This window comes from Alligator mississippiensis, chromosome 1, assembly GCF_030867095.1.
Source record: "Alligator mississippiensis isolate rAllMis1 chromosome 1, rAllMis1, whole genome shotgun sequence".
NCBI classification, from domain to species: Eukaryota; Metazoa; Chordata; order Crocodylia; family Alligatoridae; genus Alligator; species Alligator mississippiensis.
The window spans coordinates 436,839,677-436,866,603 of record NC_081824.1 but is presented as its reverse complement, the minus strand read 5'-3'; the positions used below and the strand labels follow the sequence as shown (position 1 = coordinate 436,866,603).

Here is a 26,927-nt window from a genome sequence, read left to right as displayed (position 1 = left end):
TTGTCAGGCAAGGCCCAATAAAGTATTAACAAGTGAGGAGACTGCAGTAGGGACCGTGCAGTCCTATCTATGGTAGCTGAGAATAAGACAAACCAACAGAGCAAACCTGACGTGTTCTGTCACAATGCAAATTAACCTGCTTTATATAATGCATGAAACTGAATTCTAGACTCCCTACACTGAGTGCTACTATTGCTCTTTCTTGTGTCCTGCTACTGCTCCTTCCCTTCCAACTCCTCAAGGGAGCTGGTGCTGTTTCTACACTCAGTTCTCCAAAAGCCTATGAAGTAACCTACCTTTTGACTAGTAGCTTGTCAATGATTAGGCCAATGGTCCTCAATCTTTCTAGACCCAAGACACCCCTTGGAAAATCCCAGCTCTTAGTTTTTACTCATTTTTTGACTATGGGAAAAAATAGAACAATATTTCTGTTGCAAGAAACTCAAAAAGACCACAACAGGTCAGAATGTTTTTTAAATTATGGATTCCTATTTGAAATCTCTGGATTTAATCTTGTGAATCATGTTTGCACACTCAACAGTGCTAAAATTACATGGCACCCCAGTTGAGAATCTCTGGGTTAGGCTTTCAGCAGCCTGGATCCCCCACCACTTCAGCAATTGCCTTCTGTCTCACTGAAGCAGCAATATCCAGTTGATGTTTCTTTATAAGTGGTAATGGCCATCATTAACTAAAGGCGCTCCAAAACTATTATTTACATTTTACAGTTTAGTATAACTTTTAGCAAATTTAGCATGTAAAAAAAATATCACCTTCCCTCTGGGAGTATCACTGGAATAATCCATGATGCACATACATGTTGCATTATCTAAAATATCTTTCCTAAAAAAAGGCATTAATGACTCAGTAATCAAGTGATCCAGTTGGTGGAAGGCTCTTCTTAGCTGTTAGAATGTGCTTATGTTCTAAAATAAGAGGTTTTTTTAATGTTAGCTTCCACAGTGCATGCAGCACACCCTGGCTTAAGAAGAGCTCATTATTTTGGTAATGGGCGTGCCAACCTGAATATAATCTTCTAGAAGACCTTTAAAATATTCTAATGTTCACTGGGTAAACAAAAAAGGATTTTTCTTTATGGAAGGCTCTTTTACAGAATGTCAGCAAGGTGTGTTTTTGTAAGGCTCAAGTGTTTATCCTAGACAAGCTGCTGATTGGTATCTGGCAATTTCACCGTATGCCAAATACTTTCTCTTGTATCTAGAATCCTGTAAGTCTGGCTATAGCCAAGTGCTATAGAAAAACACACACACACCTTTTTCAGCTGCTCTCCTTCCCCCTGAACAGATTCAATTAAGAATACAGGACTAGAGACAGCTTGGTCTCAGAAGTGCCTATGGTATGTAGGCAGAAATTTGACGCATGTTCCAAGGAGCAATTAAAAAAAATATTCCCTCAATATTCACCTATACTCAGGCAGCACCTCCACTTTGAAATGCCAAGTTTCCTAGGCACCTACGCCTGGGCTTCTGTCCATGATCAGATGTAATCCAATTTGTTACTGTGACAGGGCAGTAAGTATACCCTGTCACAAAATGCCAAAGAAACAAAGGGGAAAAGGAAGCTTACCACGGCAGTGAGCCTGGACAGGGGAAAAGCCATGCAGGATTCCCTGGATATTAATTAATACAATCAGCTGGGGGAGCTAGCAGGGCAACAAATGGGAAGCTACAGCCAAACACATAGCTGATCTGCACAGGAAGTTAAAACAGAGGCAACTGAGCAGTTTGGTCTCTTCTGGTGAGGGGAGCAGCACAAGGGGAAGCTTGTGGGAGCACCCAGAGGTGCAGCAGTGGCATGTGACCAACCAGGAATCAGCAAAAGAGTATTCTGCGGACAGACTTACCAGAAGAGTGGAGACAAAGAGGGAGTTGTCGCATCCAAGCTGGTGGGTTTGAGTCCAGTGAGTGCAGAGTCTTTGTTCCTGAGACCTGAATAAGAAAAAAAGATGGATCGGAAGTGTGAATTTTGGGCGTTGGCCTGGGATAGTCCCTCCCTGAAGCAAAAGGGCGGTGAGATTATGTGACTGTATATTTGAGACCCGGGGTGGGGGGGGGAGCAAATAACGTAACAAGTGGTCAGTGGCAAGAGACCAGCTGCCAGGATATTAAGCAAGGCAGCATTGCGATTACGACTCCCTAGGGGACAGCTTGTGAGATCAACGCTGAAACACCTGGTGTGCTAAGGACAGGGTATGGGGAGCTGGTGGAGCCCTGTGAAGAGGAGCCAACCTGCTAAATTGCAGAAATTAACATCAGATTTACTTCCCAGAACTGTACCCGTTTGGTTCCTTCCTTTCCATCTAAGTCAGGGGTTGTCAACTGGGAGTACTTGGGGAAGGCCCTAAGGGGTATGCACGGGTGGGGACGGAGTGCCATCACCCGCCACCCTGTGCTGCCACCTGCCAGGAACAGGGCTGGGGCAAGGCGAGGGTAGCAGCACCCCTCTGTGGGCCACACAGGCACCGCCCAGCCAGTTAGATGGGGGGGGGCAGAGTACAGAGTTTGCATGCGGTGGCGGCCACCATCCACCACCCCGCCCTGCTTCCATTTCAAGCTGCGCTCCACCCCACCCCCCACTGCCAGGGGTACACTTATTAAAAAAGGTTGAAAACCCCTGATCTAAGTAGTGGCAGGCGAATTTAAAGGAGACTATCTGGTCCAGAGAAAGGGACTGCAATTTGCTTTTGTGGCATGGCTAGGTCTTCTGCAGTTACCTAAACACCTATCTTCTACTGAAACTGCGCTGTAATCCAATCTGGTGCTGGGGAACCACTGGATAACTAAGTGCAAAAAAAACAGTCTGCCTCTGTAATAGATGTAGGCTGCTTACAAACTTAAAAAAACCCCAACAAAACAGCAATTTAAACTTGGCTCACCCAACATCTGTATAGATCAGGTGTTTCAACAGGGCTTTTTGGCGCTTTTATCTAATAGCTGATTCAATCATCTGATCGATACAGATGCTGCAGAGCGGGGTTGAACATAACCCACTGCCTCTTCTGGTAAAGCATTTTTTTTTTGGAGGGGGAGGAGAGGGGGAGGGTTCATGTCTGTTAGCAGCCTAAACCGCCCCCCCCCCCCCCCCGAGAGTGGGGAGTCCTCGCTTCTGCTCTCTGCTGCCAGGGTTATTTCTGTTTTTCTGACTGACAATTGTCTAATGCAAAATTTGTGGGTAGCATTGGAAAAATATTTTTCCCTGAGCATAACTTATACAAAAAAAAATGGTAGAAACTAAGCATAGAACCCCACTGCCATGTTTACAGTATGAGAGCTAAATTGTATTTCATTTATCCAAACTACAGTTAGAGTAACTTACCCCTGTAGTTGTCGGAAGTGTTGCTTGTTGCAATTTCCTTCCACTGTCTCATATATCTAAACATGTGAAAGGAAAAAAGCATTCAATTTAATGATTCGGTAATTACCCAAATCTTGAAAATTAACGTAGTGTTAACTTTATCTCATCTCAACCAGTTATTTGAAAAGTTAAACATATCTCCCAAGAATCAGGGCCTCAGTATCAAATACTTAGACTTAGAGGTGGGAAGCTTAAGATCTTTCATGGATAATAAAGTCCTTCAAAAGAAAAATGAAAAGCACATGCTTACTCTCCATAGTCAAGTACATTTGTCCATTTCAATAATTCATCCACTTCCCATTCCATTACATCCTGCCCTCTTTCTTTCTCAGTGGCATCAATAATGCCGTCTGCAGCTCTCTGAATTAAGGTTGTAATGGTAGGGTCACCTGTTTTGACCCACAGGCTTCCTGAGGAATACCTAAAACAGTGAAACAAATACCTTTTACTGTACACTGCTTAGAACAGTAATTGCTTTCTGACTGAAGATGGTGCTATATCCTAACACTGTCTCTCACCCTAGTAACAGGCTTATTATGCACATGAAGAACTTTACTAAATCTAAAAAACAGTTTATAGGAACACAAATATGTGAATAGAAACATGCACATTAGTCATCATTAACCATTTATATGGCACTCTGATTTAACTGACATCATAAGGATGTGGTAGGGTCACCCAAATACCCTGCAGAAACCTACTACCTATAGAATGGAAACTCACAGCAATCATACACCCCCTGGTGCCACTTATTCAACGCTGGGACCTATAAGAAAGATCATAAAACAATTCTACTTCATAAGGGCCATACCTGGAGAAAAATATTCTTTATCCACCCCCACCAGTAGCTTTTAAAGAACCCTCAAGCTCATCTCTCCCTCCCCCAGCCCCTAATCAACAGCAACAAGATGCTGCCTAAACAATATATACAAAAACACCTGCCAACTTGCTTGCTGCTAGTACAATTCATACACCCCACAATGAAGCCATCAGAATTAATGGATCCACCACATCTATCACAGCATGTGATAAATCTCACTCAATACACCAAATGCCCTCATAGGACCTATATAGATGAAGTTAAACACTCTTGAATGAGCATGCAAAGAAAAATGTTGAAGGACAGAAACATCCAATCTCCGATAGAAGAATACTTGTCACAGTCCCTGTCTTCAAACAATGGACCTGGGAACAAAAATTTGTAACTTAGTGTCCAGGAAAGTTTACTGGACACTAAAAGCCTTGAACTAAACACAGACAGTCGGCTTACAGCACATGACACTTTACCTTCTCCATCTGCTAACATGACCATACTTCATGGGTAATAATAAATATCTTCCCTTTGGAATGGTCTTTTTTTACATAAGTTTTTTTTTTTTTAATTTAAACTTTCTTTTACTTGGTTTGTACCTACTTCTAATAACTTTGGTTCACGGGTTTACTGCCAACTTTCCTTTCTTCAAGTAACTATGCTCATTTACATAACAGCCTTAAACTAAAAATCACTGTTTTATCTGGCATTTAGCTTAAACTGTGCTAGCTTTTTTGCCAGACCTGAGGGAGGGTGCATTGCATCTACAAGCTTGTCTAATATCTCTCCTAACTATCGACCTGGTCCCATAAACGACATTACCAAACAACTCTTGCATCTTTCTTACAAATGGACAGAATCTACAGACATAATCTTGTGTATATCACATTTAAAGGTAGACTCCACATTTTTGGTTCATCATTTTGATATCAGCTAAATAGATCTGTTCTTCTAAAGAAAATTTTACAAAAATACCCCAAAAATCACCTCATTGACCACACTGTGAAACAACTTCTGAGATGTTTGACAGTGTGGAGGAACACTACACAACAATTTGTACACTGAATATCATATGTAACAAAGATAGACCTTTGCAGCAATCTTTTCAGATGGTTCCATAAAACAGGACCTAAAAGAGAAGTTCTCAGGACAAGATTCTCTTCAGGGAGACATGAATTTCTTTGAGCGATATCTTTTATTGGACCAATTGTGTAGTTGGGATAGAGTTAGACAAGCTTTTGAATGTAAGACATTCTTCTTCATGGCTACATCATCTCCTGAGATTTTTACTTAGGTCAGATTGATGGGGCAATTGGTTTGTTCATTTGTTTGTTTTTTTTTAAACTTTCCTGCTCTTCTGTTCTCTTATGGCACATTGCAGGCTCTTGAAGGGTGGGTTCTTTTCACTGCAGGGGACCTTGCCTCTTCTAGTCTCTTCCTAAGTCTAAGGCTGTTGAAGAGGTGGGTTGATTTTGTTATACTAAAGCTTTTTTGGATATGGGTGTTATTGAGTGTTTTTGGGCTTAGATGCATGTGAAAGGCCAGAGTCTCTGTGAACCCGTTTGCACAAATATTCATTACATGACTACCTGTGGTTGCAAAGGGTGGGGGTCAATGTTCCCTTCCAGCTCTATGTTTCTCTATTCTTTTATGTTCCTGTGTTAGCAAGAGTTGTCATGTCCTGTTTCACAGTTCATTCACAATGCCTTCTTCCTTTATTTTCATGTCTGAGAGATGTGATTGAGTGTCACCTTGCAAAGGTATTTTCAGGCTCTGAGAGGATGTGAGGTGTGGGAGGAAAAAATGCTAACTAAACTGTTAGTTATTTTTAGTAAATTATTTTGCCTACCTTGGATGCTGATCACCTATCTCACCCCACTGACATTGTCCTGTAAGGAAGACTGAGACAGCTTCCTCAGGACTGGTCCTCATTTTTCGTATCTTTTTGCTTTTTTTAAGAAATCATATTGCCTGCAGTACAAGTGGATGTTTCCAGAAACTAGTCATCCTGATTGCAGTTTTCCAAAGTGCCTACAACAGGATTGGACCATGCTGAATGTGCCCTGGACTATCCAATTAGCCCCCAAAATATGAGGTTGGTGCCAAAAAGCAGTGTTAATGGAAGTTGCTATTATCACTATAATTTTTTCTTGACCGTTATGCTACCAGCTCACTTACTACACCTACAGGAACAAACTGTTCCAGCCCCATCCAGACTCAGGAGTCAAGTAGATTATAACTCCTAAAGGTTGAACAACTAGATTACCCTTTACTGTGGCATCTGGCCAATAAGACAACCATCTGTCTCTAACACACTCAACTTCACTACCTATCATAGACCAAATTGGAAGGAAGAGTCCAAAGGAAAGAGAAAAGTAGGCAGGAAATCCAGCATCTGATGCATAGACATTGAAAGAGCACTACCTAAACAGGTCAGAAGGAGACAGCACAAGGAAAAAAATTAACACGATGAGATGATGGTCAGTACAAGATATGCACCAACAAATAATCTGTATGTCATCAGCAATGAAGTACCTCTTAGAGCCTGCAACACTGAGAGTTGTCTGGATGACATTGCAAGTCCTGTACTACCCACTTAGTCTGCCTTCCTGTTCTTACATCCAGCAAGATGGCATTGCTTTCAGTGTCTTTGAAAACATCAAATCCAATTGGCAGAACCTCAGGTAAGACAGCTTCATTTGAACCCTTTCATTTGACAACAAAGCTTAGGACCAATGTTAACTTATTTTTTGCTCATTTACAGAACACCACAGACTAGGGTATTTATAATGGAGCTCACTTATACTTTGTCAACAATGGTAGTGAGAATATCACTGGGTAATTTCAACATTCAGATCCTACAAGGCTGTAGATTTCTTGAATTTTTTTACTTGTCTATCTCAGACTTTCTCATGCCTTCTCTTGGCTTTCCTATAGTAACTTGAGGCTTGCAGTTTCTGTTCTGCCACCTAGAAGTACCTACTGGCCTCATTCAGACTGTCTCCTGGGATGACAAACTTCCTGGAATCTCTATGTCCAGGAGGACTTACTCTATCTCACATGTCCCACACAACCATTTGTATACAGGCAGTCCTCAGACTTGCGACACACTTGATTCCTGAAAACTGTCTCAGGTCAAAACGTTGTAACTCGGAACCAATTTTCTCATAAGAAACAATGTTATAAATGGGGGATTTGTTCCTGAACCAAGGCCCGATACCATATTTTCACTAAAAATACCCCATAATTTTGTACTTGATCCATTATAGATGAGTAATATAGCTACATTAATGTATTTATATTGTAAATAGCAATCATATTGATTTGGAAGGACTTCTTTGAGGTGACTTTGCTGGACTCTTTGAAGGGCTCTTGGTTGGACTTTTTGAAGGGTTCTCTGTAGTCTTTTCAGGAGTCTTGCTGCAGGTTTTTCTGGAGTCTTGGCTGCTTTCTTAAAGAAAGTGTCCAAGGAAGTTTGGACAGATGTTCTCCAGGGAGATGGGTGACACAGCGAACTTGTTCGCTGGCGTGGCATCACATCGGATCAAGTGTTGTAAAGTCGAAACTAACGTCAGAAAGTTGAAACGGTGTCAATTTATAAATGTTGTAAGTGCGAAACATTGTAACTCGAAATGTTGTAAGTCGAGGAATGTCTGATCTTCAAACAAATGTGTCCAGATAAAAGACATCACCACCCCTCTACAAAACATTGCTTTCAAACAGTGTCCATGGACCTTTTGGCTCCCAGACAAGAAAGACCAATAATTCTGAATTGATGACAAAGACTCATGGACTCCAGCACAGCCAGAGTATGCTTAAGGACAGCAGTATTCTACTCCCAGGGCAAGGAGGTGAGCACACAGTGAATCATTATCACAGTAAGCTAGTCTCACTTATTGACATGCTGGTTTTTAAACCTCTCCATTCTTTCCACTATCCATTTGCCATTTCTGACACCAGACCCAATATTAAGAAAGGGCTAAAAACTTTAGCACCACTGAAGGAAAAGCTGATGCACAAAGGAGGTAACAAAATGTATTCTTCTAAGCTGTAAAAGCTCTAAAATAGGCTAAGAAAACCTTCCTCCTATTAGGTTCCACTGATGATACCAAATCCTACCCCAAGGTTCCAGTCCTTGCTGCCAAGGTGATTTATTTTTTAACCAATGATTGTCTAATGTAAGGTAGATAAATAATCCCAAGAACAAACAAGAGGGGCTTGACTTCATGATCTAATATTTAGAGTACTCCCTTGCTGTCAGGATTATTTACCCATTTTAGAGTAAAATAATCTTTGAGTGAAGTGGGTAACTAGTATTTGGAACGGGGCAGAACACACCTCTGTGGGCTCAGAGTCACAACCCTCTTGTTTGCTATCTTTCTGGCTCCATGATTCTTGCCTTCCAGTGACCCAACTGCCCGCAGAAGTGTAGAGTTCTAGCCTGTTCTAGCTAAAGCACTCTCCTGGAAAGCAGGAAATGTGGATTCAAATTACTTTAAGATGAGATGGACCCAGAACTCAGTTTCCTCTTCAAGGGCATTAACAACTAAGCTACAGGGTAAAAGGCAGATGGCACAGTAGCGTAACTGGGGCATTAGTTACAGTGCAAGCTAATGGACCCTAGCTAATGGAATCTGGATGCAGCACTGATTCACAGGGGGCCCTGTGTTACAGGAGCTTGTAGTAAGGCAGCAGCAGCTCAGGCAAAAGGAAGTAAGCATTCACTCTCCCATGCCACCCAAGGTGCCAAAATTTAAATTTACACCTCTGGGATTACACGAATATTACCCTCTTTCTTTACTTTATAGTGAAACCAACCCTGCTTTCTTTTCATTAGATGCACTAATGCAGATTTTCCCAAATGAACTGAATGCCATCAGCTGGTTTTCCCTCTTAGCAAGTCAGACCAAGTTTGATCCCAGAGTTATAGAACTGCATAAGGCTGCCCACTGCCTGAATGGCAGTTATGTGCATCTTCCTACATGGAAGTATGCCTCTGGGTGCAGACTAGACTGAACAGAGAGAGAAGGGAAGACCTAGGTGTCTGAGAGGTGGAATAAGTACAACATGCTTGAACTCTGATATGTAAGTTTGAAGTGAGAAGGAGCCAAGTCACAGTTACTCTAAGCATAGACTGTCTCACTCCACCTGACTAGAAAACCACATCCAGAGGGAACACTCTTATCTGTGATCCAAATCAATAAATAGAAGGCGTATACTCCAAGGAGGAGTATACCTACTTGGCTCACGCTTGCAGGGAAGCAATAAGAAAGGCCAAAGCAGATACAGAACTCAAGTTGGCAACAAAAATTAAGGATAACAAAAAGTCCTTCTTTAAGTACATAGGGAGCAGGAAGAAGGCGCAGGGTAACATAGGGCCGCTACAGAATGGATTAGGGCAACTCGTAACTGGCAGGATGGAAAAAGCGGAGCTCTTAAATAATTTCTTTGCTTCTGTTTTCCTGGGCACGGATACAAATGCACCTCCCAATGAGTCTTTAGTCTGGAGTGAGAGTAGTACCAATCCACTAACGATTACCACTAACCTAGTGAAGGGGCACTTGGAAGGGTTGGACGTATTTAAGTCAGCAGGCCCCAACGATCTTCACCCAAGGGTACTAAAGGAATTGGCTGATGACATAGCAGAACCACTGGCACAGCTGTTTGAGTGCTTGTGGCACTTGGGAGAGGTCCCAGAGGACTGGAAAAGGGCCAACATGGTCTCTATCTTCAAGAAGGGGAGGAAGGAGGACCCGGGTAATTATAGGCCAGTTAGCCTCACCGCTATTCTCGTTAAGACCTTAGAAAAAATCATAAAGGATCACATTTGCAGGGGGCCAGTGGGTAAAACAATGGTGAAGGGCAACCAGCATGGATTTATAGCAGGCAGATCCTGCCTGACTAACCTGGTCTCTTTTTATGACTCTTTTTATGACCAGTGCTTAGATGCAGGGGAGGAAGTAGATATTATTTACCTGGATTTTAAAAAGGCTTTTGACACAGTGTTACACACAATTCTTACAAGTAAACTGAGTAGCTGTGATGTGGATTTTTTGACAGTAAGGTGGGTGAAAAACTGGCTTATGGGACGCACCCAGAGTGGTGGTGGATGGGGCGGTTTCTCCCTGGAGGGATGTGGGCAGTGGTGTCCCCCAAGGCTCTGTCCTTGGACCAGTACTGTTTAATATCTTCATCAGCGATTTGGATGAAGGTGTTGAAAGTACCTTGTCTAAATTTGCAGATGACACTAAACTATGGGGCATAGTAAACACACTGGGGGGCAGGAACCGAATTCAGGCAGATTTGGACAGACTGGGGAAGTGGGCAGATCAGAATAGGATGCAATTCAACAAGAATAAATGCAAGGTGTTGCACCTGGGGAGAAAAAAATCTCCAACACACCTATAGACTGGGAGGTACCATTCTGAGTACTACAACAGTGGAAAGAGATCTTGGAGTCCTGGTTGACGCAAAAATGAACGTGAGTCGCCAGTGTGACGAGGTAATAAGCAAGGCTAACCATACTCTTTCTTGCATCAGCAGGAGCATCATGAGCAGGTCTAGGGAAGTGATAATTTCCTTTATGTGGCATTGGTGAGGCTGCAGATGGAATACTATATCTAGTTTTGGGCACTGCACTTCAAGAGGAATGTGGATAACTTTGAGAGGGTTCAGAAAGGGGCTACTCGTATAGTTGAGGGCCTGCAGGTAAGACCCTATGAAGACAGACTGAGGGATCTGAATCTCTTCAGCCACCACAAGAGAAGGCTGAGAGGTGTTCTTGTGGCTGCCTACAAACTCACTGGGGGGTGGCCAGCAGGGAATAGGGGACACTCTGTTTGCCAGGGCGCCCCTCAGAGTTACCAGAAATAATGGCCACAAACTGAAGGAGAACAGATTTAGATTGAACATAAGGAAGAAATTCTTTACAGTAAGGGTTGCCAAAATATGGAATGCACTCCCAAGGGAGGTGGTGCTTTCCCCTACCCTGGAGATGTTCAAGAGGAGATTAGACAGGCATCTGGCTGGGGTTACCTAACCTCAGCGTTCTTTCCTGCCTGGAGCAGGAGGTTGGACCCGATGATCTACCAGGTCCCTTCTGATTCTAGAAATCTATGAAATCTATGAAATAAAGTTTGCATCCAGAACATCTGCACCCTAATCGACAACCCTAGTGAATGACTGAAGTGAAGGACAGCACTAGAGGCCAAAAATTTGCACAATTTCATATTGCTATTGCTGCACTTCATGAGACTAGACATATTGGGCATGGTGGTGGCTACCCTTTCTTTTGGAAAGGAAAATCTAAAAAAGATAGACATATCTATTATCCAAAGCACTGGTTTTGCTATTGAAACCAAGACTGTTACTCAAATGCTGAAATATCTGGTTGGCATCAGCAAGCATCTTATGACCTATTGTCTTCCACTGACCAGCAGAAACATGCAAAAGTCATCAGTGCATACACCACAACCATTGATAGCGATGACTAAACTAAGAAAAAATTCAGTTCTAAACTCAACCAAGTCCTGTGATCTGTCCCCAAAGAAGATAACATCATTCTTCTTGGTGATTTCAATGCTAGAGTGAGCAAGGACTCTGAGCTATGGAAACAGAATAAAACAGCTGGGAATAGAAGAGCTGGGAGTGGAATTCTCCTCCTCAGCAAGTGTTTGTAACATGATCTCAAAATCACAAACTCTTTAGTCCATCAAATCAGCAAATGGAAGACATCATGGATGCACCCCTGCTCAAAACACTGGCAACTGACTGCCTATGTCATAGTGTGTGCCCAGGACCATCGTGATGTCCATATCACCAGAGCTATGACTAGCACAGATGACTGCTGGACTGAACATTGTTTGATACATTCTATTATGTCCATTCATATTACCCCAAAACAAAAGAAGCAAAAGAAGCAACCAAGGAAGAGATTTAATATTGAGTGCCTGAAAGGCCCTGCTAAAAACAATCATTCCCAGCAGCGCCTTTGTGACACCACTGATCACTGGAAAAGCCTCAAGAAAGGCATCCATGAAGCATGTGAAGAATCTTCACAAAGAAACATCAGGACTGGTTTGATGAGAATGATCAGGAAATTCAAGCTCACATTGACAGAAAAAGGAGAGCTTCAAAGCTTGGCAAAATAATATCAACTCCAAACAGAAACAAGACACTTATCACCCCATTAAAGAGGAGACCCAGAGGAAAATTTGAGAGCAAAAAAACAAGCAGTGGGAGAATAAAGCAAGAGATCCTAAAGTTGGCTGAGTTACAGTATGCATAGTTTCTTCAGCATGACCAAAGCTACCTATGGGTCAAGCACACAAGGAGTCATCCTTCTGAGGTCTAAGGTGGCTGCCTACAAGCTCATCAAGGGGGATCAACAGCAAACAGGCAGAGCTCTTTTCTCCCCAGCACCACCTGGGGTGACAAGGAACAATGGTCAAAAGCTGATGGAGAATAGGTTTAGGTTGGAGATCAGAAGGTAATATTTTACAGTTAGGGTGGCCAAAATCTAGAACCAACTTCCCAGGGAAGTGTTCCTTGCCCCTACCTTAGGCATATTCAAGAGGAGGTTGGACGATCACCTGTCTGGGGTCTTGTGAACCCAGCATTCATTCCTGCCTGTGGCAGGGGGTCAGGCTAGATGATCTGTTCAGGTCCCTCCTGACCCTAGCTACTATGAAACTATGAAGAATAGAACAACACTCTTTAAAGAGAATTCTGCCATCAGTCCACAGTGGAAGAAACACTTTCAAGAGCTTCTGAACCAAGATTTCTAATGTTGGTGAGAATACCATCAACACTATTTCACAATATCCCATTAAGGACTACCTTACAGACCCACCAACCTATCAAGTGGCCTTGAAAGACACTGAGCAAAATGAAGAACAAAGCATGTGGTCCTGATGAAATACCAACTGAAATTTATAAGCATGGTATGAAAAAGTTCTCTCACCAGCTAGATACCTTTTTCTGAAAATCTGGAAACATGAACAGATTCCTAGTGACTTGAGAGATGCCAGAATCATAACCATATTTAAGAAAGGAGGTGGATCAGACTGTTGCAATTACCATGGCATTGCACTCCCATCTATAACTGGGAAGATCCTTGCTGAATTCTCAATAGACTCACTCCCCTCACCAAGAAGATTCTACCCGAGTCCCAGTGCAGTTTCAGACCATTCACAGGTACAACAGACACACTGTCTTGCTAGTCAAATATAGAAGTGTCATAAGCAACATAGAGATCTTTACGTGGCCTTCACTGACCTAAGGCCTTTGATTCAATCAAGAGTGAAGAGATCCTGAGGAGATTTGGATGTCCAACAAAATTTGTTACCATCGTCAGACTTCTTCATGATGGCATGGCAGCAACCATTCTAAGAAATAGCTTAGACTTGGGCCGCTTCATGATTAGAAACAGAGTCAAGAAACGATGTGTGATTGCACCAATACTTTTTTCCATCTATAGTGCAGTTATTCCTCAGCTGTGCCATATCTGCACTTGAACATGTACGCAGAACTCAGATTGGTCTCATCAGTCATCTCTGGACTCACCAATGACTTCCCTATCGTCTGGAAGACTGTCATCCTCATATCAAAGGACTGCTGATGGCGATGAGACACAAAATGGAACCAGAACCCTAGCCTATAAAATAAAAGCTCCTGCAGAAGCTATGCAGACTTGGATCAATAAAAGAGGTAATATCCAACTGCCCCAAATAAAGCTAGTTCCACAGGAAATTCATCTGGACTTAGCAGTGACTGGCCGCTTTCTGATTTACATGACATTTAAGAGAATTTAATAGTGAAAATGAATTAGTTTAAATACGAATTGTGACCAAAATATTACTCTAACCATACATAAAAATAAAATTCAAAAACTGCATTAATTTACATTTTTTTCAGCCATTCAATTTTTTTCCTTTTTCTTCTCATTTCAACATCTTGCTTCCTCTTCAGCTTAGAGAAATGAAATTGTATTTCCTTTTTGTTGTCTTCAGTTGTGAAAGGATCCATGCTTTTCCAAGCCTACTGGAAAAAAATGAGGTATTGTTGGTATAGTTTCATAAAAACACCACTTTTTTATATCCTTAGATACACCTGCTTGTTTACAGGTCACATGATTTGTATTTTTACACTGAGAATATTCACAGAATTACTACTCTTCTATTTTACTTAAATGTGGAGCATAAGATCCCATATCAAGATTAGCCTTGTGTCTTTCACAGTAACATGCAAGATGTCTGTTTTCTCTTGCAAAAATTGATTCAGGGGTAATTGATTCTTTAATATACCTATTTAGTATGATGAAGAGAAAAGTTTGGATAAGATACAGAAAAGCAATGCAGTAATCACTGAAATAAAGGCCAAACGTAGATTAGACTTCTCCACAAAGCATCAGTACAGTTACTCAGAGGTTGTCACTAAAGAAGAATGCCATTTGTTAATGAAAACTACAGCTGCTCTCTCTTATGCCTAGACCAGTTCAGTCTCCAGACAAGAGAAGCAAGAAGATGGCTTAGATGCACTTTTGCCTCCCTGCATGTTCATATGCCGAGTAATCCAGCCCTATAATTTGTGGTGACTAATACCTGAGATGAGACTAGGCTTCTTGCAGTCTTTTGTGGGATTCAAATAATTCCCTGAATACTGTGGTTACTCTGGGGACCCCTCTATATGCGCTGGTAAAGGTGAGATAGGATCTAATGCATGATCCACACAGTCACTCCACCTCCATGACACACGTGCATGGCACCAGGCATGATTGTGGGATCGCAAATTAGATCCCATCACACCTTAGTACAGGTGCAGGGGGAGCCTGACGGGGCTCCCAGCCATGGGGGTGCACTATGCATTTCTGCAGCTGGGAGACCAGTCGCTGTGATCTCCCAGCTGTGGGGACACAATATGCATCCTGTGGCTGGGAGACTGCTGCTGCTGTGGGCTCCCAGCCATAGGGGTATGTCAGGTGCCCCTGAAGCTGGGAGTCCTGTCAGCTCCTGAGGCCACCAGCTGCAGGGGCATGCGCTCCTGTGGCTTGGAGCTGGTGTCAGCTGGGAGGTCCCAAGCTTAGGGACACACATGGGCCCCCCCAGCTGGGATCTGGGCTCCCAGCTGTGGAGAGAAAAGGCTACATGTGCAAATTACATAGTTTATAGCTAGTTGGGCCTTTATAAGGTTCCATAGTTAATTTGCTTTCATAGCCAGCCTAAATTAATTGCACAATTAACCAAATAATTGTATCATACATATGTCATATAGAAGGGGCCTGTGTTTTCTTACCTTAGTAAACATATTTGTTTCAGACCTGGACAAGATCTCATAGCATCATACCCACTATCACTTAATCATATTTATTATGTTGTTCAGTGGCCTAATGAGAAAAAATATGCTACAAATAAATTATTGTGATGTTTTAAGAACATCTCACAGCAAGCGATTGATCATAAGTCATAATTTCAAATGAAAATAAAGATCTTGCACATTTTGACGTGATCCATGTGAGCGAAATTAAGTCCTAGAGCAGGTTTGACATATGTAAGATAAAAAAAAAAGGAATTAACAACATTTTAGAAAAGAAAAATAAATGTTTTTTGTTGCTTACTTTGGCAGAAAGAAGTCTCCAACCATTGTTCTCTACACGTTTGTAGTAGCCACTGCCATCATCTTTCCAAATCTTTCCATGAATCTTTTTTGTCAGACTCTGTTTGGATGCCAACTTTGAATAATCTTTAGGGCTGTTAGCACACATATCTACAACAGGTCTATGAGTGAATATTTTATAGTATATATTTGGAGGATAGCTGGTCTGTAGACAAGAATAACATTTGTAAACTAGAGGTCCAGTTAGTAACAAATTCTGTTAGTTAATTCTTTTTAAAAATTGTTAGTTCTTTTAAAAAAGTGTTAGTTCATTCTTTTTAAAACTTGTGCAAATTAAGCCCTCACCAAACTCCACTGATGTCAGTGGGTTTAATGAAACAATCCCTTATTCATTTCAAAGTGGGTGAATTCTAGAAAAATAGGCTAACATTGGATGATCTGACTGATTTATTATAACTGTACATGTACTTAAAGCTCCAGTCCTGCACTCAGTGATGTCAGTGAGAGTTTTGCCATAAATTCTGTATGTGAGGCAACTAGCGCCTCAAGTGCATGCAACACTTACAGGTATTTGCTGTAGTAAGTAAAAAGGAGAAGTTTCCTGCGAAGAGAAAGCTGGAGTAGAAAATGCTTAAAAATGAGAAGTTAAATATGCACTGTGTATTAAGCATGGCTACAGAAGTCTAGATTTGTAGGATTTATTTCCAAATCCAGTACAATCACCACAGGGACTTTTCATTCATCCACTTGTCCCTCTGTAAAATAGCGATGATCATTTACTTGAAGCAATGTAATAGCCTCAGGTTAAAAGTGCTGTGTACATGCAAAATAATAATATGCTTACTTAATAGACCTTACTGATGCTCTAAAGATAAGAAATAAATAATCTGATAGGTTGCAACACAAAAACTAAAACCTTGTCACTTCTTAAAAAACTAGTCATCCACCCAAACAGTTAAGTCACTGTAGCTACAGTCACTTTCACTGTAGAACTGCATTAAGTTAAAGCAATCCCCTCTCTGTCAGAGGTGCTGTATATTTAACCAACCAGTAGTGGTCCATCTCTTATGGCATGAATTAAAAAAAAAGTAGATTAGCAGGCTTGATTCAGTAATCCAAATCTCTTAGTACTAGAAGGAGGAAAAAAGGAAAAAAAATCTGCTAATCCATGCTTCAGGGTTGTTGGTTGTAGCCATGTTTATCTAAGGACATAGGCAGATGTGTAGATGTGATATCTTTTATTAGCTCAACTAAGTAGTTGGAAAAAATGTTCTTTGCAAGCTTTTAGGCACAGACACCTTTCTTCAGGCATAAGGAGAGTCTGCTGGTGTTTCATGTGCTCTCCTGGGTAGAATAGAAGCCAAGATACAAAATGCAGGTCTGTGAAAATGCAAATGTGTGACAGTGTGGGTGAAAGGGAATGGGAGACAAAAAATGAGAGACAGGTAGGTGTGGGGGAAGGGGAATGTTGAACTGGTGATAGAATGTAGCTGGCAAATGCAGACAGGTTACCTGGGGTTATCAGATGTCAGACAGGTTATAATATGCCATAAAGCAAACATCTATACTTAGTACATGATTTTTTGTATCCAGTAGATTTATGAAGTGAAGTTCATAGGCTCATCTACAAAAGGTGTTTTGTAAATTCCCTTTGAGGATTAGAATTTAAAGATTGGGGTGATTGGTTATCTTGTGAGAAGTGTGTAACCACAGTAATGTATATTTTTGTCTTTGCACACACACCGAAAATCTATCAGAGACAAAAATATCCAATTACCTGTGAGGACTGATATAGAAGCACTAGAGACGAGGCAGACAATAAGAACATTAATAGGTAATTACAGCATATATTTTCTCCTGGCGCTTTTGAAACTTATGATGATTGGCAATTGTAGATGTCTCTCTCCATAAACTGAAAATAGGATCCTGGAAACATTATGTTACATTGGGCAGTCTTGTAAATATACTGCAACTATTACAATTTAAAATGTTTGACTAGTTCTCATTAAAATAGCCATTTTTTCATATTTGTATTTTATCAGGGAGTTAACCTTTGGTAAGTGGAGGAAGTAGGACCCAAGTAACTATAGGCCTGTAAGCCTCACCTTGGTGCTCGGGAAGATCTTGGAGAGAATCATCAAGGAACACATCTATGGGGGGCCTGCAGGGGAGATCATGCTCGGGGCAATCAGCATGGGTTCATCAAAGGCAGGTCCTGCCAGACCAACCTGATTGCCTTTTATGACCAAGTAACTAAATCCTTGGATGATGGTGTCGCTGTGGACATAGTCTTTCTAGACTTTAAGAAGGCCTTTGACACTGTCTCTCACCCCATCCTCATCAATAAATTAAGTGACTGCGGCATTGATGCCTGTACAGTTCAATGGGTAAAAAATTCGCTGATGGGGCGCACCCAGAGAGCAGTGGTGGACAGGTTGTACTCAACCTGGCGAGATAGGAGTAGTGGGGTAACCTCAGGGCTTGATCCTTGGGCCCACACTGTTTAACACCTTCATTGGCGACTTGGACGAGGGGGTGGAAAGCACGCTGTCCAAGTTTGCTGATGACACTAAGATGTGGGGCGAGGTGGACACACTTGAAGGGAGAGAGAGGCTGCAACTAGATTCAGACAGACTAGAAAAGTGGGCAGACGAAAATAGGATAGGGTTCAATGTAGACAAATGCAGGGTGCTGCACCTTGGTAGAATCCACAACATACATACAGGCTGGGGAGTTCCCTTCTTGAAAGCACAGAGGCGGAAAGGGATCTTGGAGTCATTATTGATTCCAAGATGAACATGAGCTGCCAATGCCAGACCACAGCCAGCAAGGCCAGCCATACCTTGTCGTGCATCCAAAGGTGCATCTCAAGCCGGTCCAGAGAAGTGATACTCCCCCTCTATGCGACTTTGGTCAGGCCACAGTTGGAGTACTGCATCCAGTACTGGGCATTGCACTTCAAAATGGATGTGGCCAGCCTGGAGAGGGTTCAGAGGAGGGGCACCCGCTTGGTGAGAGGCCAGCAGGACAGGCCCTACGAGGAGAGATTGAAGGACCTGAACCTGTTCAGCCTCAGCAAAAGGAGGCTGAGGGGGAACCTGGTGGCTGCCTACAAGCTCATCGGGGGGGGATCAACAGCAAATAGGCAGAGCCCTTTTCTCCCCAGCACCACCTGGGGTGACAAGGAACAATGGTAATAAGCTGATGGAGAATAGGTTTAGGTTAGAGATCAGAAGGCAATATTGTATAGTTAGGGTGGCCAAAATCTGGAACCAACTTCCCAGGGGAGTGGTCCTCGCCCCTACCTTAGGCAAATTGAAGAGGAGGTTGGATGATCACCTGTCTGGGGTCTTGTGAACCCAGCATTCATTCCTGCCTGTGGCAAGGGGTCAGGCTAGATGATCTGTTCAGGTCCCTCCTGACCCTAGCTACTATGAAACTGTAGCAGAAAGCCCCTTTTCCTCTTGCCTGCAGTTGCTCTGCCCTCCTTGGATATGTTTTTCCTATTCTACCTTTTCTTCCTTCCTCTTTGTTTCACTTTAAGATAAGGAATTGTGTTTTGAAATTTGTATGTGTGCATTTTGTATCTCCCCTTGTATTTTGGTATTTTTATAGATTCATAGATGTTAGGGTCGGAAGGGACCTCAATAGATCATCAAGTCCGACCCCCTGCATAGGCAGGAAAGAGTACTGGGTCTAGATGACCCCACCTAGATGCTTATCTAACCTCCTCTTGAAGACCCCCAGGGTAGGGGAGAGCACCACCTCCCTTGGGAGCCCGTTCCAGACCTTGGCCACTCGAACTGTGAAGAAGTTCTTCCTAATGTCCAATCTAAATCTGCTCTCTGCTAGCTTGTGGCCATTATTTCTTGTAACCCCCGGGGGCGCCTTGGTGAATAAATCCTCACCAATTCCCTTCTGTGCCCCCGTGATGAACTTATAGGCAGCCACAAGGTCGCCTCCTCAACCTTCTCTTGCGGAGGCTGAAAAGGTCCAGGTTCTCTTGTCTCTCCTCGTAGGGCTTGGTCTGCAAGCCCTTAACCATACGAGTGGCCCTTCTCTGGACCCTCTCCAGGTTATCCACATCCCTCTTGAAGTGTGGTGCCCAGAATTGCACACAGTACTCCAACTGCGGTCTGACCAGCGCCCGATAGAGGGGAAGTATCACCTCCTTGGATCTATTCGTCATGCATCTGCTGATGCATGATAAAGTGCCATTCGCTTTTCTGATGGCTTTGTCACACTGCCGACTCATGTTCATCTTGGAGTCCACTAGGACTCCAAGATCCCTTTCCACCTCTGTGCCACCCAGCAGGTCATTCCCTAGGCTGTAGGTGTGCCAGACATTTTTCCTCCCTAGGTGCAGCACTTTGCATTTCTCCTTGTTGAACTGCATCCTGTTGTTTTCTGCCCACTTGTCCAACCTGTCCAGGTCTGCCTGCAGCTGTTCCCTGCCCTCCAGCGTGTCCACTTCTCCCCATAGCTTTGTGTCATCTGCAAACTTGGACAGAGTACATTTCACTCCCTCGTCCAAGTCGCTGATGAAGACATTAAAGAGTATCGGTCCAAGGACCGAGCCCTGCGGGACCCTGCTGCCCACACCCTTCCAGGTCGAAACCAACCCATCCACCACGACTCTCAGTGCGACCCTCCAGCCAATTTGCCACCCACCGGACTGTGTAGTCATCCAAGTCACAGCCTCTTAACTTGTTCACCAGTATGGGGTGGGATACCGTATCGAAGGCCTTCCTGAAGTCTAAGTACACGACATCCACCCCTCCTTCTGTATCCAGGCATTTTGTAACCTGCTAATAAAAAGAGACTAGATCAGTCAGGCACGATCTGCCTGCTACGAACCCGTGCTGGTTTCCCCTCAGCATAATTTGTCCTGCTGGGCTCTCGGAAATGTGAGCTTTGATAATTTTTTCAAAGATTTTGCCGAGGATGGAGGTGAGACCGACTGGCCTATAGTTGCCCGGGTCCTCCTTCCTCCCCTTCTTGAAAATGGGGACCACATTGGCCCTTTTCCAGTCCTCCGGGACTTGGCCCATGCGCCACGAGCGTTCAAATATTCCCGCCATTATATATTTGTGTGCCATGGCTTTACTTTTGCAGCTTATATTTTATACTCCTCACTTTTCAACTTTCAACTAAATGTGTTTAGTTTCATAACTAAGTTATACATTGTAACAATGTTAACAAGGGCAGGAATCAAACTGCCACTTCCCTGTATCAGGCTGGCCCCTGAAAGAGCGAGTGAATCAGTGATTGAATGTGTAACACGGTAGCAGGCAGCAATTAACACCTAAGGAAACTGCAGATCAACCAACGGAAGAACTCAATAGAAGACAATGTAGCAACCGGGACATCTCTAAACGTCACTGATCAAGGGCTAGAAGCCCTGGCCTGAGTTAATCAACGCCGGGGACCAACTTTTGGGCTGAATAGCTCCAAATTGACTGCTCCCAGAGGCCTATTCAAAATTCATCAACAGATTCCCAAACCTGCACGTACATGTGGACAACCCCTGGGGCTGACAGATGACATCCAGTAGCCACCAAGGGGGGGGGGGGGGAAGTCCCACAAGGGTCAACGACCCCTGGATTGGGCAAACCTGAAAACTGGGGAGTCACCAAAGTCTGCCAAGGACAGATAAAAAGCAGTGAAAAGTGACCCTCAGTGGCGCCCTCTTGATCTCCAACTCGACCAGCACCCGACCTGTCCAGCCAGAAGGACCAGCCGTCGACCCCCTTCTGGAGGATAACACCACGCTGAAAGAAGCCTCGACTGGCCATCGACGGCAGACTCCAGCGCTTGTAGGATAGGTATACCTGACTCTTGTAGCTTGCTACTTGTGTGTGCGTGTGTGTGTGTGGGGTGGGAAGACCAGCCCCAAGGTTTATGATTTAATTTCATTACAGTATTTCAATCCGCCTAATAAACCAGAATTTTAAGGATCCCGAGTTGGACATTTGTAGCCAACAAAACTATGAAACTATGAAGTGAAAAATACACTGGTTTTGTAATACCCATGTACAAAACACCTACCAAGTCTCATGCTTACTTTCCCTGAACTGGATTTTATTGTAGGTAATAAATCAGCTCAGCATGTTGATCTCTACACTGTACTTTCTAGCAAAGAGCAAACTGTTGCTCTACTGTTTTATTAGTATCATATGTCTTCAATGTAAGATATTCTAATGATGTATTATTCAGAAGGTTGTGTTAGACAGGGAACCAGAGGTCAAGAGCACAGACCAAATGATTATATGATAAAAGACTGCCAAATGCAATTTACTGGAAATTGCTAGCCAAGCAACAGGGGAAAATGTTGGCAATAGATCAGCTTCTTTACAGTTATTTCAGGTGTTCTTGAATTGAATTCATAATTCTGTGTAAGGTATTTTGAAAACAGAAAACCTTGCAAAAGGTTTGTTCTATTACAGACTGACTGTTCACATGTTTATCAATAGGCAAAAATATTACGCAAAAATCTATAGACACCTGGGCCAAAATGTCAAGGCAAATACATATATAGGCACTTAGCTACTGGTTTAAGGTAATTTGTACCCATGTTGAAATCAGTGAAGAAACTGCCTTAACTTCAATGAGACCAGGATTGCACCTCCAATTCTCAGGTGCAGATAGCCTGCAAATCCCTCTGAAGTCAAAAGGATCTGCATAGCAACGCAGAAGATTTAGCTCACCTATTTAAATATGGGTGCTTACATATGGATTTAGGCTCCTTATTTTAGGCACGCTTGTTAGAAAAAGTTGATCCTGCTGGTTTATTCAAATGTTTAATTTACATTAAGTTAACATATAAACACATGTGGTATTGAGTCGCTCTGTGTAGAAAGAATGCTGCTGTTTTAACATTCCTTCAAATGATACTTACACCGCCCAGTCTGAATCTGATATATGCACCTGCTGCAGCATCTAGGAAATCTGCCTGCAAAAAAAGAAAGATTTAATCTACAGTGCTTCCAGAGCATTGAGAAATCAAGACAAAACGATGCAGTGTGAAGTTACATACTTTGTCTATTTGCATTTAGATTCATCTCAAACATTTATCTTCTACACAGTATTAAGACAGTACACAATATAAATAGGTTGATATTTTACTCATAGAAGTGCCTTATTTGCCAGATGAAAATCTTTTATTAATAAATTTATATTAAAAAGGAAATTAAAAAGGCAAAATTATGGGCTTCATTTTACTCTCTACTGCACTGTGGTGCCAGGTCCACTGGCGGTCGATCGCTGAGCAGGGGGAAAAGTGGGGTGTAATTTATGATGTCTACTGTTGACTAGCTTTTACTTTGTTTTCTTGTTTGGTTGTTCTTTGGGATGAAGCATGGGTTTTCTCTCACTTTTGTTCTTTGTGTAGTAATTCTTTCAAAAAGGGGTTAAATATTTATATGAATAATGAGAACACTCAGAGTTGTAATAAAATCACAGAATCATAGAAAATTAGGGTTGGAAGGGACCTCAGGAGGTCATCTACTCCAACCCCCTGCTCAAAGCAGGACCATCCCCAACTAGATCATCCCAGCCAAGGCTTTGTCTAGCCAGGTCTTAAAAACCTCTAAGGATGGAGAGTCCACAACCTCTCTGGGTAACCTGTTCCAATGATTTTCTACCCTTCTAGTGAGAAAGTTTTTGCTAATATCTAAGCTAAACTTCCTTTGCTGCAACTTTGGACCATCGTTCCTTGTTCTGTCATCTGCCACTACTAAAAACACTCTGGGTCCATCCTCTTTGGAACCACCCTTCAGGTACTTGAAGGTGGCTATTAAATCCCCTCTCCGTTGTCTAATCTTCAGACTAAATAAATGCAGTTCCCTCAGTCTCTCCTCATAAGCCACATGCCTCACCCTCCTAACCATTTCCATTGCCTTCCACTGGACTCTCCAATTTGTCCACATCCTTTCTGTAGTGGGCGGCCCAAAACTGAATGCAGTACTCCAGAAGTGGCCTCACTGGTGCTGAATAGAGGGGAATAATCACTTCCCTTTATCTGCTGGCAACGCTCCTACCAATGCAGCCCAATGTGCCATTAACCTTCTTGGCAACAAGGGCTCACTCTTGGCTCATATTCAGCTTATTGTCCACTATAAACCCCAGGTCCTTTTCTGCATAGCTGCTGCCCAGCCAGTCAGTCCCCAGCCTGTACCGGTTCATGGGATTTTTCTGTCCTAAGTACAGGACTTTGCACTTATTGAACCTCATGTGATTTCTTTTGGTCCAATCCTCCAATATGTCTAGGTCACTCTGGGCATGTCTACACATTTAATAATGCACTGTAGTTACCACGTGTTAAGTTTAGTACTTGGATAACCAAGTACTAAATCAATAAAGAGTAACTCACACTACTGCACAGTAGCTCCTGCACATGGTTTTTAGTGATGCTTACTATGCAGTAGCCTAATACTACTGTGCAGTAGTGTATTAGCACAGTTATTGCCTAGCATGCTACTGCACAGTGTTATTAGGCTATTGCACAGTTAGTGTCTCATGCAGATGCACCCTCTGAATCCTACCCTTACCCTCCATAGTATCTACTACTTCCCCCAGCTTGGTGGCATCTGCAAACTTGCTGAGCGTGTATTCCACCCCATCTTCCAGGTCACTGGTGAAGATACTGAACAAAACCATCCCCAGTTGGTATCCCAAATACCAACATATATCCCAAATAAGACAGACAATTATAAAACTATTTCAAATTACATCTATCATTTATATAATGTGTTGGTGAATATACATCTAGAAACAGAACTCTTACCTCTAGAGGGTCAATGTATTTCATCAAAAGACGAGGTTCCCCTACCATTTTAAAACTGATAAGTCCTTTGTAGTATTGAAAAATACGGGTATCCTGTAGAAAAGTATAAATATGATCAAGAAAAGTTGTCATTGTTTCCCCTCCCCTGCCAATCTGAAACACAGACATGATGCTTTTTGGAGTTTCCCATACCCAGAATCACAAAATTTAGGACTAGGTGGGACAAATCCTTTACATTAGTGGTGCCCAGTCTTCTGGCCCCATGAACCAGATGAGTGCTGCAGGGTTGGTCCACAGGCTGGACTCCATGTAGAGTTGGTCCATGGGCTGGATTCCCATGCCCACAGGATCCAAGCCTGTGTACCCAGATCTAGCCACAGAGTGACCCAGCACATGCCAAATCTGACCCTGTGTGCGCCAGAGCAACCCTGTATGCACCAGATCTGGCCATGTGCATGCCACATCAGATACTGCATGCACTGGAGCAACCCTGTGTATGCATCAATATGGCTACAGAGCAACAATGCACACTGACCCCGCATATGGGACTGTGTCATCCAGCCCATGGGGCTCTCCACTGAGACATTGTCTCAGTGCATTAAATCTTTCCCTGTCATGCTCATCCCAATCCTGAAAAGTTAAGCCAGTGGTGTTACAGTAATGATTAGGAAAATTTATATAAACAAAATTATGCATTTATATTTAGGGAAGAAAAAGGCTTTGAATCATGTATTTTTGCATTCTCATTGTATCCATTTTGTCTTTACCCACATGTTCACCAATATACTGCTTATTAAAAACTGAGGCAAAATACAAATCAAATTGGACAAATTCTTGGATGAAAGGGGCATCAGTAGCTGTTGAGCATGGGAGTTAGGGATACAGCCTTCAAATCAGAACTTCCTATACCTTAAATGATGGAGGCTGAAAATGAGAGTGGAACAGTGGGAAAACCTTGGTCATACCCAGTTCACTCTTCCTTTCAGCATCCAGTGTGGCACTCTGTGACACAGGATACTGGGCAAGATGGACCTATGGTCTGACTCAGTAAATGGCAATTCTTATGTTTTTAGGAAGACAGGCAAAAGATTATGGATCATTTAAGTATGATTTAAAAATTAATCAGATTTTGCCTCAATTTTTAATAAGCAGTATATTGGTGAACATGTGGGTAATGACAAGATGGATACAATGAGAATGACGCCTACAAGTAGAAATAATAACAACTAAGGTAGAAGCAAAAATCAAAGAGCTTAATTCACTCAAGTGCGAGTGACATTATCAATAGAGAAGAGAATGGGTATACCAAACAGAAATAACTAGATGACCTTAGAGAGTGGGTAATAGAAATGGGGTGAAATCAACAGTATAAAATACAAGATTATGCACTTGGGGACTAATAACAAAAATTTCACTGGTGAGTCAGGTGTTTATTACTTGGAAATAACTGAGGAAGAGACGGATCATGATGTATTTTGCTGATCACAGGATAACTGTGAGCTGCCAATGTGATACAACCATGAAATGGCAAATGCAGTCCTACAATGCATTAGGAGAAATTAAAGATGAACTCAAATTAGAACAAATGCAGAGAATGCTACTAGAATGATCAGGGGAATGGCGAGCCTCATGAGAAAAAACTAAGAGTTTGGCTTGTTTAGTTTGCAAAATGACAGCTGAGAGGGAAGAGGATTACTGCCTTATAAATACTTTGGGAAGGGTAACATTAAGGAGAGAGAAAAACTATTTAAGTTAAAAGACAATGTTGGCACAAGAACAAATGGATATACAACTAATTGTGAATTCAGGAAGGACATTAAAAGAATAATAAGACTCTACAACAGCGTTCCAGTCAGGTTAGTGAGAACAAAAATCTAGCTATTTTTCAGAGGGAGCTCAATAAAATTATGAACAAGATAATTTGATGTGGCAGTTATGATAGAAGAGAACTGGAATGATCCAGGAGATCCTTCTGGTTTTATGCATATACACACAAACACACACACCCCTTAAAATTATAAATAGTCACATTTTTAAACAAAATATTTAAAATCAGTCTTATGCCCCATAGTTCCTACTCATTCAGAATATGAGTTTCTCTTATATCAGAAACTGCTAAGTAGCACCTCTATGATACACATATCTCCAAGCATTCAGCAAGTAACAACTTACATTTTTTACTGTCTCTCCTCCCTTTTTAATTGGCAGGATCACTATTACTTAATGTTTTGTTCTGCGTTTTAAATCCAAGACATGCTATCTGTGCTCACAATAATCTCTGAAACACTTAACTGTAGTTCACAAACAAAGTGTCCCAATTCTACTTTTTTTGTATACCCCAAA

The 26,927-nt window shown here is 42.3% G+C and overlaps 1 protein-coding gene across 6 annotated transcripts in view; it reads right to left on the bottom strand.

Annotated features, from left to right (window-relative positions):
• Window positions 1-26,927, bottom strand: part of C1H11orf65 (chromosome 1 C11orf65 homolog) — a 44,785-nt gene that overhangs the window by 13,168 nt on the left and 4,690 nt on the right. For 5 of the 6 annotated variants that reach the window (XM_059720843.1, XM_059720848.1, XM_019482005.2 and 2 more), the window contains exons 3-9: window positions 24,585-24,677; window positions 22,698-22,751; window positions 15,801-16,004; window positions 14,091-14,224; window positions 3,626-3,796; window positions 3,337-3,392; window positions 1,865-1,949 (exon numbers count right to left, since the gene is read on the bottom strand). In XM_059720843.1, coding sequence (XP_059576826.1) covers window positions 1,865-1,949; window positions 3,337-3,392; window positions 3,626-3,796; window positions 14,091-14,224; window positions 15,801-16,004; window positions 22,698-22,751; window positions 24,585-24,677 — 797 coding nt within the window. The remainder of the gene's footprint in view (window positions 1-1,864; window positions 1,950-3,336; window positions 3,393-3,625; window positions 3,797-14,090; window positions 14,225-15,800; window positions 16,005-22,697; window positions 22,752-24,584; window positions 24,678-26,927) is intronic. The other variant, XM_059720855.1, reaches the window with a different exon arrangement.